This window comes from Amphiura filiformis, chromosome 8 (genome assembly GCF_039555335.1).
Source record: "Amphiura filiformis chromosome 8, Afil_fr2py, whole genome shotgun sequence".
Taxonomy (NCBI): domain Eukaryota; kingdom Metazoa; phylum Echinodermata; class Ophiuroidea; order Amphilepidida; family Amphiuridae; genus Amphiura; species Amphiura filiformis.
Window position 1 is genome coordinate 55,459,404 of NC_092635.1, and position 13,326 is coordinate 55,472,729.

General features: G+C 34.5%; 1 protein-coding gene across 1 annotated transcript in view; it reads left to right on the forward strand.

Moving 5' to 3' along the window:
• Positions 1–533: 533 nt before the first annotated feature.
• The window catches only part of LOC140159242 (peptidylglycine alpha-hydroxylating monooxygenase-like), a 33,438-nt gene continuing 20,645 nt past the window's right edge, over positions 534–13,326 (forward strand). Inside the window, exons 1-2 of the mRNA XM_072182652.1 lie at positions 534–996; positions 10,053–10,110. Coding sequence (XP_072038753.1) covers positions 664–996; positions 10,053–10,110 — 391 coding nt within the window. The 5' untranslated portion in view covers positions 534–663. The remainder of the gene's footprint in view (positions 997–10,052; positions 10,111–13,326) is intronic.

The following is a 13,326-nucleotide window of genomic DNA, read 5'->3' on the forward strand; positions in this document are numbered from 1 at the left end:
TGTTTTTGGTGGTTTTTTATCTTTATGCTTCCAAATTTTGGGTTGGAAAGTATTTCTCTGGCAGTTTTGATATGAGAAGCAAATAATGTCCCATTGGACATATAAATAGTACAGCTTATACATCGTATTTCACTTTTGGTGTTTTGTTCATCTGAACGAAACATATCTCGGGCTCTAAAGTGTACTAGGCAAGAGAAAAATATGAGCTTTCTTCTGATACCAAAATCGCAGTTTTGATGAAGAAAAATGGGAGGATGAGGCTGTCGATCAGGCCATACACCTTTAAACATCCAATTGTTTAAATTGTAGCGAGTACTCATCAATAATGCATACTGTAATTAATGAACTGGTTTGATCATAGCTTATGGTTTTATATTAAACCACCAGTCTCCTCCCAAGCATGATGGCTGAGCTAATGTCATAGACGATCTTCCCGTTTCCGCCATTTCCATCACCTAGGTAACAAGGTCTGACGTTGTTGTCATGACATTAAAAAAAGAAATTGAATCGTTTTCTCGCCTCGCTCTCACCTTAGCCCAGTGAGGCAGCACTGCGCAGTGCATCACAGTGTGGTTATAATAATAAATTCACCTGACGTAGAGAGACTCAAACTGAGAGAAAAAAATAAGACACCAAATTCAAGCGAGGAGCAACATAACAATCATGGCGGCGATAAAAATGTACCAGATTTTTCTCTTATACGGATGCATAGTATTAGCTTTAAGCGTGAATAAGAACGATATACTCTACGATGATGCAAATGATGCATTGCTTCAAAAATATTTATATTATCTTCAAGAAGCGCCACAAAAATGGGAAGAATATTATGAGGATGAGACGGATGGTGATGATGAGAGTACTGTAAGCGCATATGATGCTTATGAACAATTTTTGAGTGCATCCGATGATGAAGATGAGGGTTTTGATGAAGAGGTGATACCCGAGCAAGGTGGCTTTGAAGTGAATCTGAGGATGCCTCAAGTCCGACCACTAGAAGTAAGTCAGTTTCTTAATTATCAAAAATTATTTGCACGAATTATCAGTGATCAAGATGATGTTTACGGAATGTAAAAATAGCGAATTGAAAATTAAAAGGAGACACTTGTCGCTGATGTTTGATTAAAAAAATAATCACAAATTACAGCTTTCTTTTGTTAATGTTTTGTATAATTAATATATATGAATATTTAAAACAGAGGTCAATTACTCCTTGTCGGAATTTAGTTGTTCAATCAAGCAGAACAGCTGTATTCAAATCCATATATGTAGTTAAATATTTAAGACATCGTGTCGACATCTTGGTCAAAGATAAGCAAAATGTGCATTGTGACACACACTATTAATACTATTAGTATTATATTGTCCTGGCTATTTTGTGTCACATTTTGAATCAAATATTTTGTTTGTTTAAAAAATGCATTTCACAAATCTCAAATTTTATAACATTGTCATAATTTTGATTGCACATATCAATTTTTCTTTGATTCGTTGTTTAATTTACAATTATATAATAACGACGGTCATTTTACATGTGTCAAAATATGAAGCACCGCATAGCATCAGGTGTAATCTTACCATAAGGCCGGGCCATAAGGTTCATCTCAACAAATTTTAGAATAAATACCGTATTTGTATTTATTATGTAATATATAGTTAATCAAAACAGCTGAGAATAGTGCTCGATACTATTAGATAATAGAGCGTGTAATATAATAAAATACATAAAACAGCTTAATTATGTTATAATAGCATGATTTTATATACTCAGAGTTTCACGCTGACTATAATTAATCAGATAATATGCTGACTTAAGATGATCTATGATTGTAGTCAGCAATATGTTATCTGATGATCGCCGTTGAGACGGTGAAACTCTGAGTAAAATCATGCTATAACATAATTACGCTGTTTTATGTATTTTATATTTATTATAGGCTATATTTATATATGTAGGCTTACTATTATGTTTAAATACATCATATATCTACAACATTCACTGCATAAAACTGAAAAAAAATCACGTAATTACCCTAGTCTATCTTACACAAAAAATACACCTGACCTAAACATTAAAGCCAAACTAATGATGTAAAATGAAAGAAAACTCATACTATCTTAGCCGTGTATTGTATTTGAGATTCAAAGTCTTTTATGACTTTCATTCAAACTTGCGCTATGTTGTCCTATAAAAATATAATGAATTTGGCTGATTCCAATTAGGTGTAAGTTGGGATATGTGTAAGTATTTACAAATATGCCAGGTTTGAAAAAAAATTGACAAAACTCATTTTAAAAGATCATAATTTATGCCTAAATTATCGCTTTAAATATCTCGATTTCACATCTCCGTCAATGCACTTCTTTTAGCTATCTGCATTCAGTGTCAGTATTGACAGCAGTACATGCTATGATTGCCTGAAGCAATCACTTAGCGGATTTGTAGGAAGCGAAACTCTCAGCTCTAAAACAACAAAACCGCGTAATTTACTTTGATAATATTTTGACCATGTTGACGAACGGTAAAGACTTCAGGAATGTCTACACGGACTTTGACTCGGCTTCAGACTTCGGTGGGTTCAATTACACAAATGTCTGAGAACTTAGACATGGGCATTGTACTTTTTAAGATGATAGTCATGTCTGCATGCCATAGGTTTTGCTGTCCTGCAACCAAAGGTGATTCCCAGCTTGAGCAAGCTATCATCATCTTACCATGCTCACGCTTGTTATTTGAACATAAATGTTGCACATCAAATTAATACACGTATCATCTATAAGAACAAATTAATAACAAACTTATAGTTATAATGAGATCAAAATATTGTCCCTTACATGTCTTAAAGATTTTCAAGAAACATATCGACATAACGAACCAGGGTAGTTATACCAAGGCGGTAGATAACCTCCATGGGTATATACCAAATTCCATAATTCTTTTTTAAATTGACGTTTATGTTACGCTTCGTTTTATTTTATGTATACAATATGCATCTAATTTAATTCTAACCCCTTTTATAATTATTAATTATAGGTAATAGGCCTACATACCATGTCCTTATTAAACAAAAGGAACATTAATCAACTTTAGAAATGTAAAATATTAACAAACAAAATAAACCAAAACCATGTTATACGAAATCCAATCGAAATATGTTACCAGAAAGCATTAATTTTCGAAAAGTGAAAAAGTTTATTGTCGCTAAAAAGGGTAACGACGATGATAATAATCGCAACCAGTATAATCTTGCTATAATATAAAACTTTAAAGGATGATACAGAGGTATTTTGAAATTAATGCTCTGCGTGCAAGCCATTTTGAGTTTTGAGATATTTTCTCAAAATATCAAGAGCTATCTCAACTTCTCAAGAACCACTGAACCAATAATATATAATACTGGGCTTGATTGTTTTCATTTTTTATGCATTTTTCATGTTGATTCCAAATATGGTCATGAAAATTTACCGATTCTGAAATTTTTGAAGAAAACAAAATTGAAACTTGTCGTCTGCAGTCGACACCCGCCTGGAGAGAGTTAATGAATCGTTTCTATTTCCGTTTTTTCTACTTCAAATAGTTTGAAACAAGACATGAGTCTTTTTGTGATTATTTAACTGGGAATCTAATAAACGATAAAAATAGCTCCAATTTATGAAGTTTAATGAATCGCAGACAAAAAGCTTACATTATGGGAAACCAAATGGGAAAATGTAATGGTGCATACTATACGGCTAATGTACAAATTCTGGTAATTATGACAATTTGTGTGTTCAGGTTTCAAATCGATTTTTGGTTAATGTATTTTGATTTCGTATCAAAATCTCTATAGCAGTCATTAAAATTACCATGTGTAAACGTATAAGAGTATGCCTAATCTTAGCCTATATACTATATAGGGCCTACAAAAGATTCTGAATGCTCTGACTTGGTCAAGTCTGGTCAATTTTGTGATTGTGATTGTACGAAAACATGCAAAAATATTAATTTTGTGTGCCTTTTTAAGATTAATAGGTTATGTTTTGGTATTTTCTGTATTTTTCTGAAATCGGGAGTAGCGCTGTTTTGCAGTATGTGCAAAAACCAAGCATCATCATTGCCCACATCAGCGATCATCATGAACCACGCAGCGCCTCGACCTCATGACATAATTAGTTTATATATTTTATATTAAGTCATATCACGTTTAAAATTTGATTATAATCATATTGTCACTTATTATAAGACAGGTGGGACCGTCGCTGGGGTCCCGGCTGGGGTATTGAGAGTCCTGTCGAGAAGCACCGGTTTACATTTTATTTCATTTATTTTGTGGGGATATGGTCGAATGATTGTGATGATACAGACGGACATATTCCCCGAACAGATTCAGGACGAGCAGTGTGTCCGCCATAACCTTGCTCTGGGTAGGGCATGGGCAATTTCAGTATGGGGAAAAATTGACAAATTTTGCGCTAAATTGCCACAAAAGTGGAAATGTTCGTGATTTCACGGGGGGGGGTGTCAGGGGAGCAACAGTTCTGAACCTCTATATAACCTATGTGAATGAAAACAAAAAGATACAGATTCCTAAGTTGCTCTATACACTCTTAGAAAAAAGAGTTCTATGATTCAACACACGGGACAACTCAGGAGAAAAGGGTTCAAGATAGGAAATTGCAAGAAATGGTTCTTTGCATTTAGAGAACCTTTTCATGTCTAACTTAAAATGGTTCTTGGCCTCTGCAGGAACCTTTTAGTTGTTCATAAAACTATTTAAGATTCTACATACAGAATAGCTTCAGAACCTTTTTACCTTCCACTTAAAACCAAATGTTTCTAAGAGTATACGGGTTGATAGTACTGCTTTTATAACACAAAATTAAGGTATCAAAATTTGTGGAATAACGAAGAAGGAATCGGCCTATATGCTTCACCATATAGCAGGGCGTAAGACAATGTGAGACACAAATTAATATATGCGAGGAAAATTTTTGAGAGAATAAAAATCAGGACTCAGCGGGGATTGAACCTCGGTCGCTGGATTACCGATCCAGAGTGTAACCACTGCACTATATACCCGAGTTCATAATGTCAGCCTTGCTCAGTGAAGTGAGGTTTGCTCGAGCCCCAATCACGTCATTAAAATTTGTGGAACATAACTAGGCTTCCTTTTGCTATTTCTCTTGATACACATTAGGGCCTATATTTTAAGTTATTGTCTTTCCAAAAAAAAAGAGTAGTTACTTAAAAATTTCGAGATGTGGATATAGGTATGACAGCCAAAAGACGACAACTTGTTTTAGATCATTGTAAAGTTAGAGTGACTCAATGTTTTCTTTCTCGTTTGTTTTCTTGTTTTCTTAATACCATTAATTTTGCAGTTAAATTCAATGTTACTCTTTCAAAGAGACAAACAAGCAAGCTCTGATCAAGAGATTATATCATTAGATACCCACAATGTACAAGTTAACAATTCTTATGGGAAATAACCACGTTATTGCGCCAAGTTAATCAGATTAATAACAATTCAAGTGGCAATAAGAGACTGCAAATTAATTCAAGAACTCGCGGGCGTGATGTTACTGATTTGAACGAATTAATCAAGATAACGAAATTCATTTCTTTCGAATACCAAGATTTTGATAAATTTTAGTAATAAAGCTGAAAATGCAATGCTGTATATGCTTTAATTTATTAAAAGGAGCTGTCATAATTTTAAAATTTATAATAGGCCTACTACTCTTATTAGTCTCACTCTAGACTTTTTAGTGGATATAGAATATTCGATGTAATAATTATATCTTCGTTACACTCTAAAAATATTTTACTCAACACTGAGTAAAAAGGTCACAGCTCAACAGTTGAGTAAAAAATTACTTAACATTGAGCTCATTAGGTCACAACTCAACAAATGAGTAAAATTACTCAACATTGAGTAATTTTTTTTACTCATTTGTTGAGTTGTGATCTATATGAGCTCAATGTTAAGTAATTTTTTACTCAACTTTTGAGCTGTGACCTTTTTACTCAGTGTTGAGTAAAATATTTTTTGCAGTGTGTGATTCTATTTCCAGTCATGATTTTTAATTTCTAACGAACCAGACATTCGACGTAACATAGAAATTAGGTCATACACTGAAAATGGAATAGATTAAATAACGAAGACATGTTACATCGAATATTCTATACGCCGAATACCGTATAACATCGTCTACAAGCATAGAGTATTTTGGATGAAAGCTAAATTAAAACGAAACAGACGTGAATATGCAAATACAATAGATTACTTTTACAATAGCACTTGTTTGTATTATGTTTGTATCGTTAATTTATTTGCTCAAACTCCATAATGTTATAACTTGTCGATGGATGGCGCCAGGTTTAACTTAGCGAACACCAAGATACTAATATTTGTGATGCATCAACAACCTCAACAATTCTGACAAGAAACAGATCAACAACAAAATTGGAAAATTAAATGTTTTTGAAAAAAATGTTATCTTTTCTGGATTTCACAATTAAGAATGTCATGCACAAAACAGCACCTAGACATATTTATTCACCAAATATCTTTGTAAAAGAACACATGATAATGACACAAATTAAAGGGAATACTCCGAAACAATTAAGATGATTTCGTTATAACTGATGCATGCTTGAACCACATTTTGAACTTTGTAAATGTTCTCAAAATTACAAAAAAATGACTTAGGCAATTAGCGTAGCAGGCTGACGATATATAAAAGTCTCAATGCTTTTATATTTACATTCACACATATGAGCTCTACGTGAAAGTCATGCTTGGTTGTGATTTCTTGACATTCTGAATATAGAAGACAAATCAATACGATATTGGATCCGTCAAAACAATTGACAATTCGATTTTTAGCGATTGCTTGTTATTAACCTCTCTTCGCGGTGCTTTGCTGAACATGCAGAAAGCATTATATAGACAAATATTCATACAATGTTGTTCAATGTGCGCATTGGAAAATTAGAATGGGGTTCCTTTTAAATAGTACAATCACGTCTAGTATTGGTTCAAATTTTAAATTTGGAGAGCGGAATATCTAAAATTTAAAATTCAGCTGATAATTATTCAATTAAGTCTTAAATGTCAAAGTGCTGTCGAAAAGGCCATTGATTGAACAGAGAGTACCAGCTATCTCCGCGTGGCCATGCAACCCTTTACTTCTTTTCGTGAAGTAGGTTTCCCCGTTCCAGCCAACCCACGCAATTTTAGTTTTACCTGCGTTTTTTAAAAGGTCATGTTATTTCTTACGTATCTCTCTCGTGAATACATAGCTATAGAGTGATTCGGGCCCAAGTGGTTTTAAGTGGTAAACGGGGTGAAATTTGCCACGTTTATCAGTTTATGTTACTTTTTGTTAAATATAAATTTTATGTGATATACTGCTCCCGAGTGTAAATCACGAATGATCGATCGTCCGCATCGTCCCGCTTTTATTTTATACCTCGGACATTAGTTATATAAATAAAAAGATAGGCCCCTATCTTTCACTCTCAAAACGATCTACTCATTTTTGATATAGCAGACTGTTCTTCAAAATGAGTTTATTTTCAAAATGAATCGTATTTTATATATTCTCATCAAAATGACAAGAAACTCATCAAATTTGATGAAATTGCCTTGTCATTTAAAAAATATATTCTTGTAAAAGTGAATAGGTTTTTTAATTTTTTTTTATTTATCAAAAATGACCAAAAAATGAAATTTGAATAGTTTGTCTTGTCAGAGGGGGACTTAACAGAATCTTGTTAATATGAAATGGGTATCTTGTGAAATATGAGATCTGGTCAATTGCAATAGTTTTATAAAACGGGAGTTACTCATTTTGATAAGACTGTCGGTTCAAAGTGATAATATACCTAATCAAAATGCAAAGTAGGCCTACATCTCATCAAAATGAATATAGTTACTGGATCAAAAAATAGACCTGAGTGGGCCGATTCTATTTTCAAAAAATGAATACTCGTAGTATACTTATTTATAATTTAAATGCTTGGTTTTTGGCATTACATTTCAACAGTCTATATCCCAAAATGTGGAGCTGTAACTAGGCGAGTTAAAAAAAAAGGCGAGTTAAAAAAAAGCGAGTTAAAAAGGCGAGTTACCCCCCACAGAGATTAGGTATTTTGTCAATTACCCCCACGAAGCAAGCTAAAGGCGAGTTACAACAAAGCCATCAAGTCCCATCGGCGAGTTACGACAACACCAACAAGTCCCACAAGCGAGTTACGACAATACCCACAAGTCTCACAAGCGAGTTACGACAACAGCAACAAGTCCCACAAGCGAGTTACGACAACACCATCATCTCGCAAGCGATCGAGTTACGACTTTGGAATATTGTAAAATGTAAATCGTAACTTGCTGTAAAAATCTTAACTCGCTTATGGGACTTGTCGTAACTCGCCGGCGGGACTTGCTGTAAATCTTAACTCGCCGATATGACTTGTCGTAACTCGCTGGCAGGACCGTGTCGTAAAAATCTTAACTCGCCGGCGGGACTTGCCGTAAAAACCTTAACTCGCCGATATGACTTGTCGTAACTCGCTGGCAGGACCGTGTCGTAAAAATCTTAACTCGCCGGCGGGACTTGCCGTTAACTCGCCGGCGGGAATTGTTGAAAAAAAACTCGCCAGCGAGTTACGACAACACCATCATCTCGCAAGCGATCGAGTTACGACTTTGGAATATTGTAAAATGTAAATCGTAACTTGCTGTAAAAATCTTAACTCGCTTATGGGACTTGTCGTAACTCGCCGGCGGACTTGCTGTAAATCTTAACTCGCCGATATGACTTGTCGTAACTCGCTGGCAGGACCGTGTCGTAAAAATCTTAACTCGCCGGCGGGACTTGCCGTAAAAACCTTAACTCGCCGATATGACTTGTCGTAACTCGCTGGCAGGACCGTGTCGTAAAAATCTTAACTCGCCGGCGGGACTTGCCGTAAAAACCTTAACTCGCCGGCGGGACTTGTTGAAAAAAACCTCGCCAGCAGCACTTGTCATATTCTCAACAGGGGTCACTCCTTAATCTCTGCAGGTAGTAACTCGCTATATTCTAACTCGCTTTCATCTAACTCGCCCATTTTTAACTCGCCCTTTCCCTGCCCCCCCCCCCCCATGTCATATTTGTCATCGTTGTCGTTAATGACGTGTGACCGTCGGCGCTGAAATATCAAATATTAACATGTGATTTGATTGTTCAGACAAAAGTGACATATGATAAACCGGCTATTTGTATCCAAGAAGACTCTCGGCCGAGGTTAATAAAAATTCCTTTAAAAAGGAACGGGTGCCCAATGGGAGCTTTGGTGTGATATGCTGAAACAGCTTGAAATGTAACTGTTTGGATCTCAGGTTTGGATAACATTTGCTTCTTTAAAACAACTGTAACATTCGCATATAGTAAACAAATAAATATTATGAAATGCAAAGCATATCATCATGAGAGAAGTGTAAATGGGAACTGCATGGGATGCAAGAGGATTGGTTTCAAATAAAAGGAATACTAGCTTGCAGTAGATACCATATTTATTTTTCACCAGATTATTTTATGTGCTGACTATTCATGAACTGAACTGACTATTCATGAATGAGAAACTCCAATATCATTGGTCAATTTAGCTCCGCGAGGCGGAAAGTAAGATATTTTCTCTGCCCCACTGCTCAGCTTCACCGCGCGTACCGACCCTCCCCCGATAGCCGTGGTCTTCTCAAAGGACTATGCAAATAGGCCCCCCTTTCCCATATAACGGTGATTTTTCAGGACTTTGGTCATGTTAATATGGTGTTCTGGGAATCTCATAGGAAAATTATGTTGCAATTATATAGTTTCAAGTTCAGAGAAAAAAAAGTAGCTATAGGCCTACCTGGACTATGACCCAGAATTACGTTCGCTACAATGTACTACATAGTCTACTCATAAAACAATTATTACCTTTAAAAAAACTGCACTAAGACAGTTTACTAAGACTAAGCTGTAAAAAGTGCACATTTTCCTGACATATTTTACATCCCGTATTATTTTTGTGTTTATTTTCTCAGGATGATACGTATTTATGTCACGTGATGCCAATGCCAAAAGACATTCCAGTTTATATAGGTAAGTCAGTAAACACACCACAAAAAGTAATTACCTCCTTTATTACGAGACAATAACGCAGAATCTATTATATAGTGTTATATAGCTAACGATCCAATTTAAAAAAAGAAACCCATTTCAGTTTTGCCAATTTTATTTTGATAGATCAAAATTTGTTGTAATGGTGACTCTTTGATTAAAAATTATGCAGATTCAAAAGTTGCACTAAAAACCCAGCAAACACAAAAACGTTTTAAAAACATTTTAAATAAGTTATATTTTGGCTTTTGGTTTAGGTAAAAACGTTTTAATAACATTAAAATGTCGGGTTATATAAAGGTCATGATAACGTTTTAAAACGTTTTGTATGAAAACGCACTACAACAATATTCTTAAATGTTTTCAAAAAATGTTATTGTAAACTATTTTTGCAAACATTTTTGCCAAATATTGTGTCAATACTTAAATAACATTATGTTAAAATATTTGAACCCAGCAAACACAGACATGTTCTTAAAATGTTTTTTGCAAAACCTTTTAATAACATTTAAATGTCGGGTTATATAAAGGTCATGAAAACGTTTTTAAAACGTTATTGAAAATATTTTGGGCAAACATATTTCGCAAAATATTTTTTCAACCCCAAAATAACATTCTGTTTAGAATGTTTTGTATTAAGTTTTCAAGAATGTTTTTGGAATGTTATTAAAACGTTTTTATACCCTTTATATAACCCGACATTTAAACGTTTTCTGTAAAACATTTTTGTTTGCTGAGCAGTAGATTATCAAAAATGTTTTTAAGGTTATGAAAACGTTTTATACTATACCCTTTATATAACCCGACATTTAAACGTTTTCTGACAACCTTTTATAACCTTTTGCGAATTATGTCGAAAACGTTTTGTGTTTGCTGGGAAGCTGCTTTAACCAGTTGACGATTACAGCTTTCTCTATATGGCTGCATGGTCAAGGCTGACCAGCCCCAGCGCCGACCAGGCACTGAAGCAACAAAAGCAACATTTTCAATAGGTTAAGGGGGTAGGCTACTACACCCCTGCGCAGATTTGTGCTTATTTTTGCATTTTTCTTTCAAATTATAGCGCATTGGGGACAAGTAAGATATGTATATTATAGGGGCAAGGACTACAACTACTGCACTGGAAATTTTATTTCAGCACAGACAACAGATATGGAGTTACAGTCAAAAATGAGGGAAAACCAATATTTGATCAATAAATCAATAACTACTTGCTTTGAGTTGCTGAATTTTCAGTACAGTAGTTGTAGTCCTTGCCCCTATAATATACATATCTTACTTGTCACCAATGCGCTATAATTTTGAGAAAAATGCAAAAATAGGCAAAAATTTGGCCAGGGGTGTAGTACCCCCTTAAGAAGCAAATTGTGAATTCGCGTCTTTTTTTTCATTCAAAGGGTCCCCATTTTATTGCAACAGCATTTGGCCTATGGGTCATCAAAATTTGTAAAACAAAACAGGGGTTCTTTTTGCAATTTTAGTTTTTGGTGCGCATATTTGAGTGACTTTTGAAGAGGGTAATTACTTTTTGTGATGTGTTTATTTCCGTATATAGAAATATCAACTACATCAATATGTCTATTGTCTTAATTATTTCTTGTTTATGAATAAAAACCAATAAATATTGAAAGATTTAAAAAAATATTATCTGGAGCAGAACAAGATCTAATAATATTAAAACTGAGTTTTCCGTTCTTCTATGCTAATTCCAGTCGTAATAGAATCATCACGAGAGAGATGGATGATTATTCTTTCGATCTGTGTATGTGTAGGCGTGTAATTTTGATAGAATTTTCTTACTTAACTTACTGAAAATCCCCAGTTAAAGCATGCAATCCCCTCCCGAATCCCCTGCGGTCAATCCTCGTCGACATATTATTATACTATAGGCCTACGTGTGTTTAACACACATTTTCTAAAATACGTGACATTATAATGTTAAAGAACAAAATTAACCAATTTCTTGTGCTAATGGCAAAATTTGAACTTTAAAAGATTTACAACAAAATGATTAAATCCATGCAGGTGATGTAATCATGATAATACCTAAAAAAAATGTTGTGAAGCAGCTGGAACGAATTTTTAATTTGACGCCATCATAGTTATATAGTAGATAGAACGAAGTTGGTAAAAAACGAGGACCCCAAAACCGAGATCCCTAAACGAAGACCCCCAAACCGAGGACCACGCATTTGAATATTTTTCTATATGCTTATCAGACCAGCTTTTGAGGTTCTCGGTTTTGGGGTCATCGGTTTTACAACAGCCTCACAGTACAGTACAGGTGTTGGTAAAACGAGGACCCCAAAACCGATGACCCCGTTTTGCTTTCAATACATATCAGACCAGGTTTTGGGGTCTTCGTTTTAGGGTCCACGGTTTACCAACACCCGAACGAGTCAAATGATTTTCGACGCATTCCTGTAATGCATTTTACTTTGAACTAGCCACAGTCATGTCTTCATGAAAAGCAAAACAAAACGAAATATAATAATTGCCCAAAATGTTTACTTTCTAAAATCATTGATGTTTTCCTGCTCTTGTTGGTGCTCTTGTCGCAAGAACTGAGCACATTTCTCTATCCTGAATTTTGAAACGATTTTGGAGACGCCAATTTAAAAGGAACACAAAAGACAATGAACAGAAAAAGATAAGTCTGCTTTAATATCAAACCACTCAAATTTAAGTCCTTTTTTATTACATAAAATATTGATGAACATTATCATCAACGAATACAATGATTATCGCTAAAAGCATTCCTATATAGCAAAATAAAAAGCAAATCTATAAATAGACCTGACATTTCCACATCAAATAATGCTTGGAGATATAAACACAGATCTAGTATTCAGTTGTTTTAAGCCTTCCGTGTCCAGATACATAATGCATGCTAATGCATAATGGAGAGAAACGAAAATAGAGACATGCGGTGGATACCATCGTTTTGAAAAACGTTGTTTATTGTTTAATTATTTATTTTATTAACAAATTGGCTACATCTGTCTTTTGCTATACGTTTATTTGATTTTATTAATGGGACATTTTAGAAAACTTTTCAACTAGGAATGAAATCCTCAGTTCGATTAAGAGTAGATGCGGTATTGTTGGTCGAAGCAGCCAAAAAAAAATCGATTTTCATTATCTAAATCAATATATTATTGAAAAATAACACTTTGATGTTTGGTAAAAGTACATTCT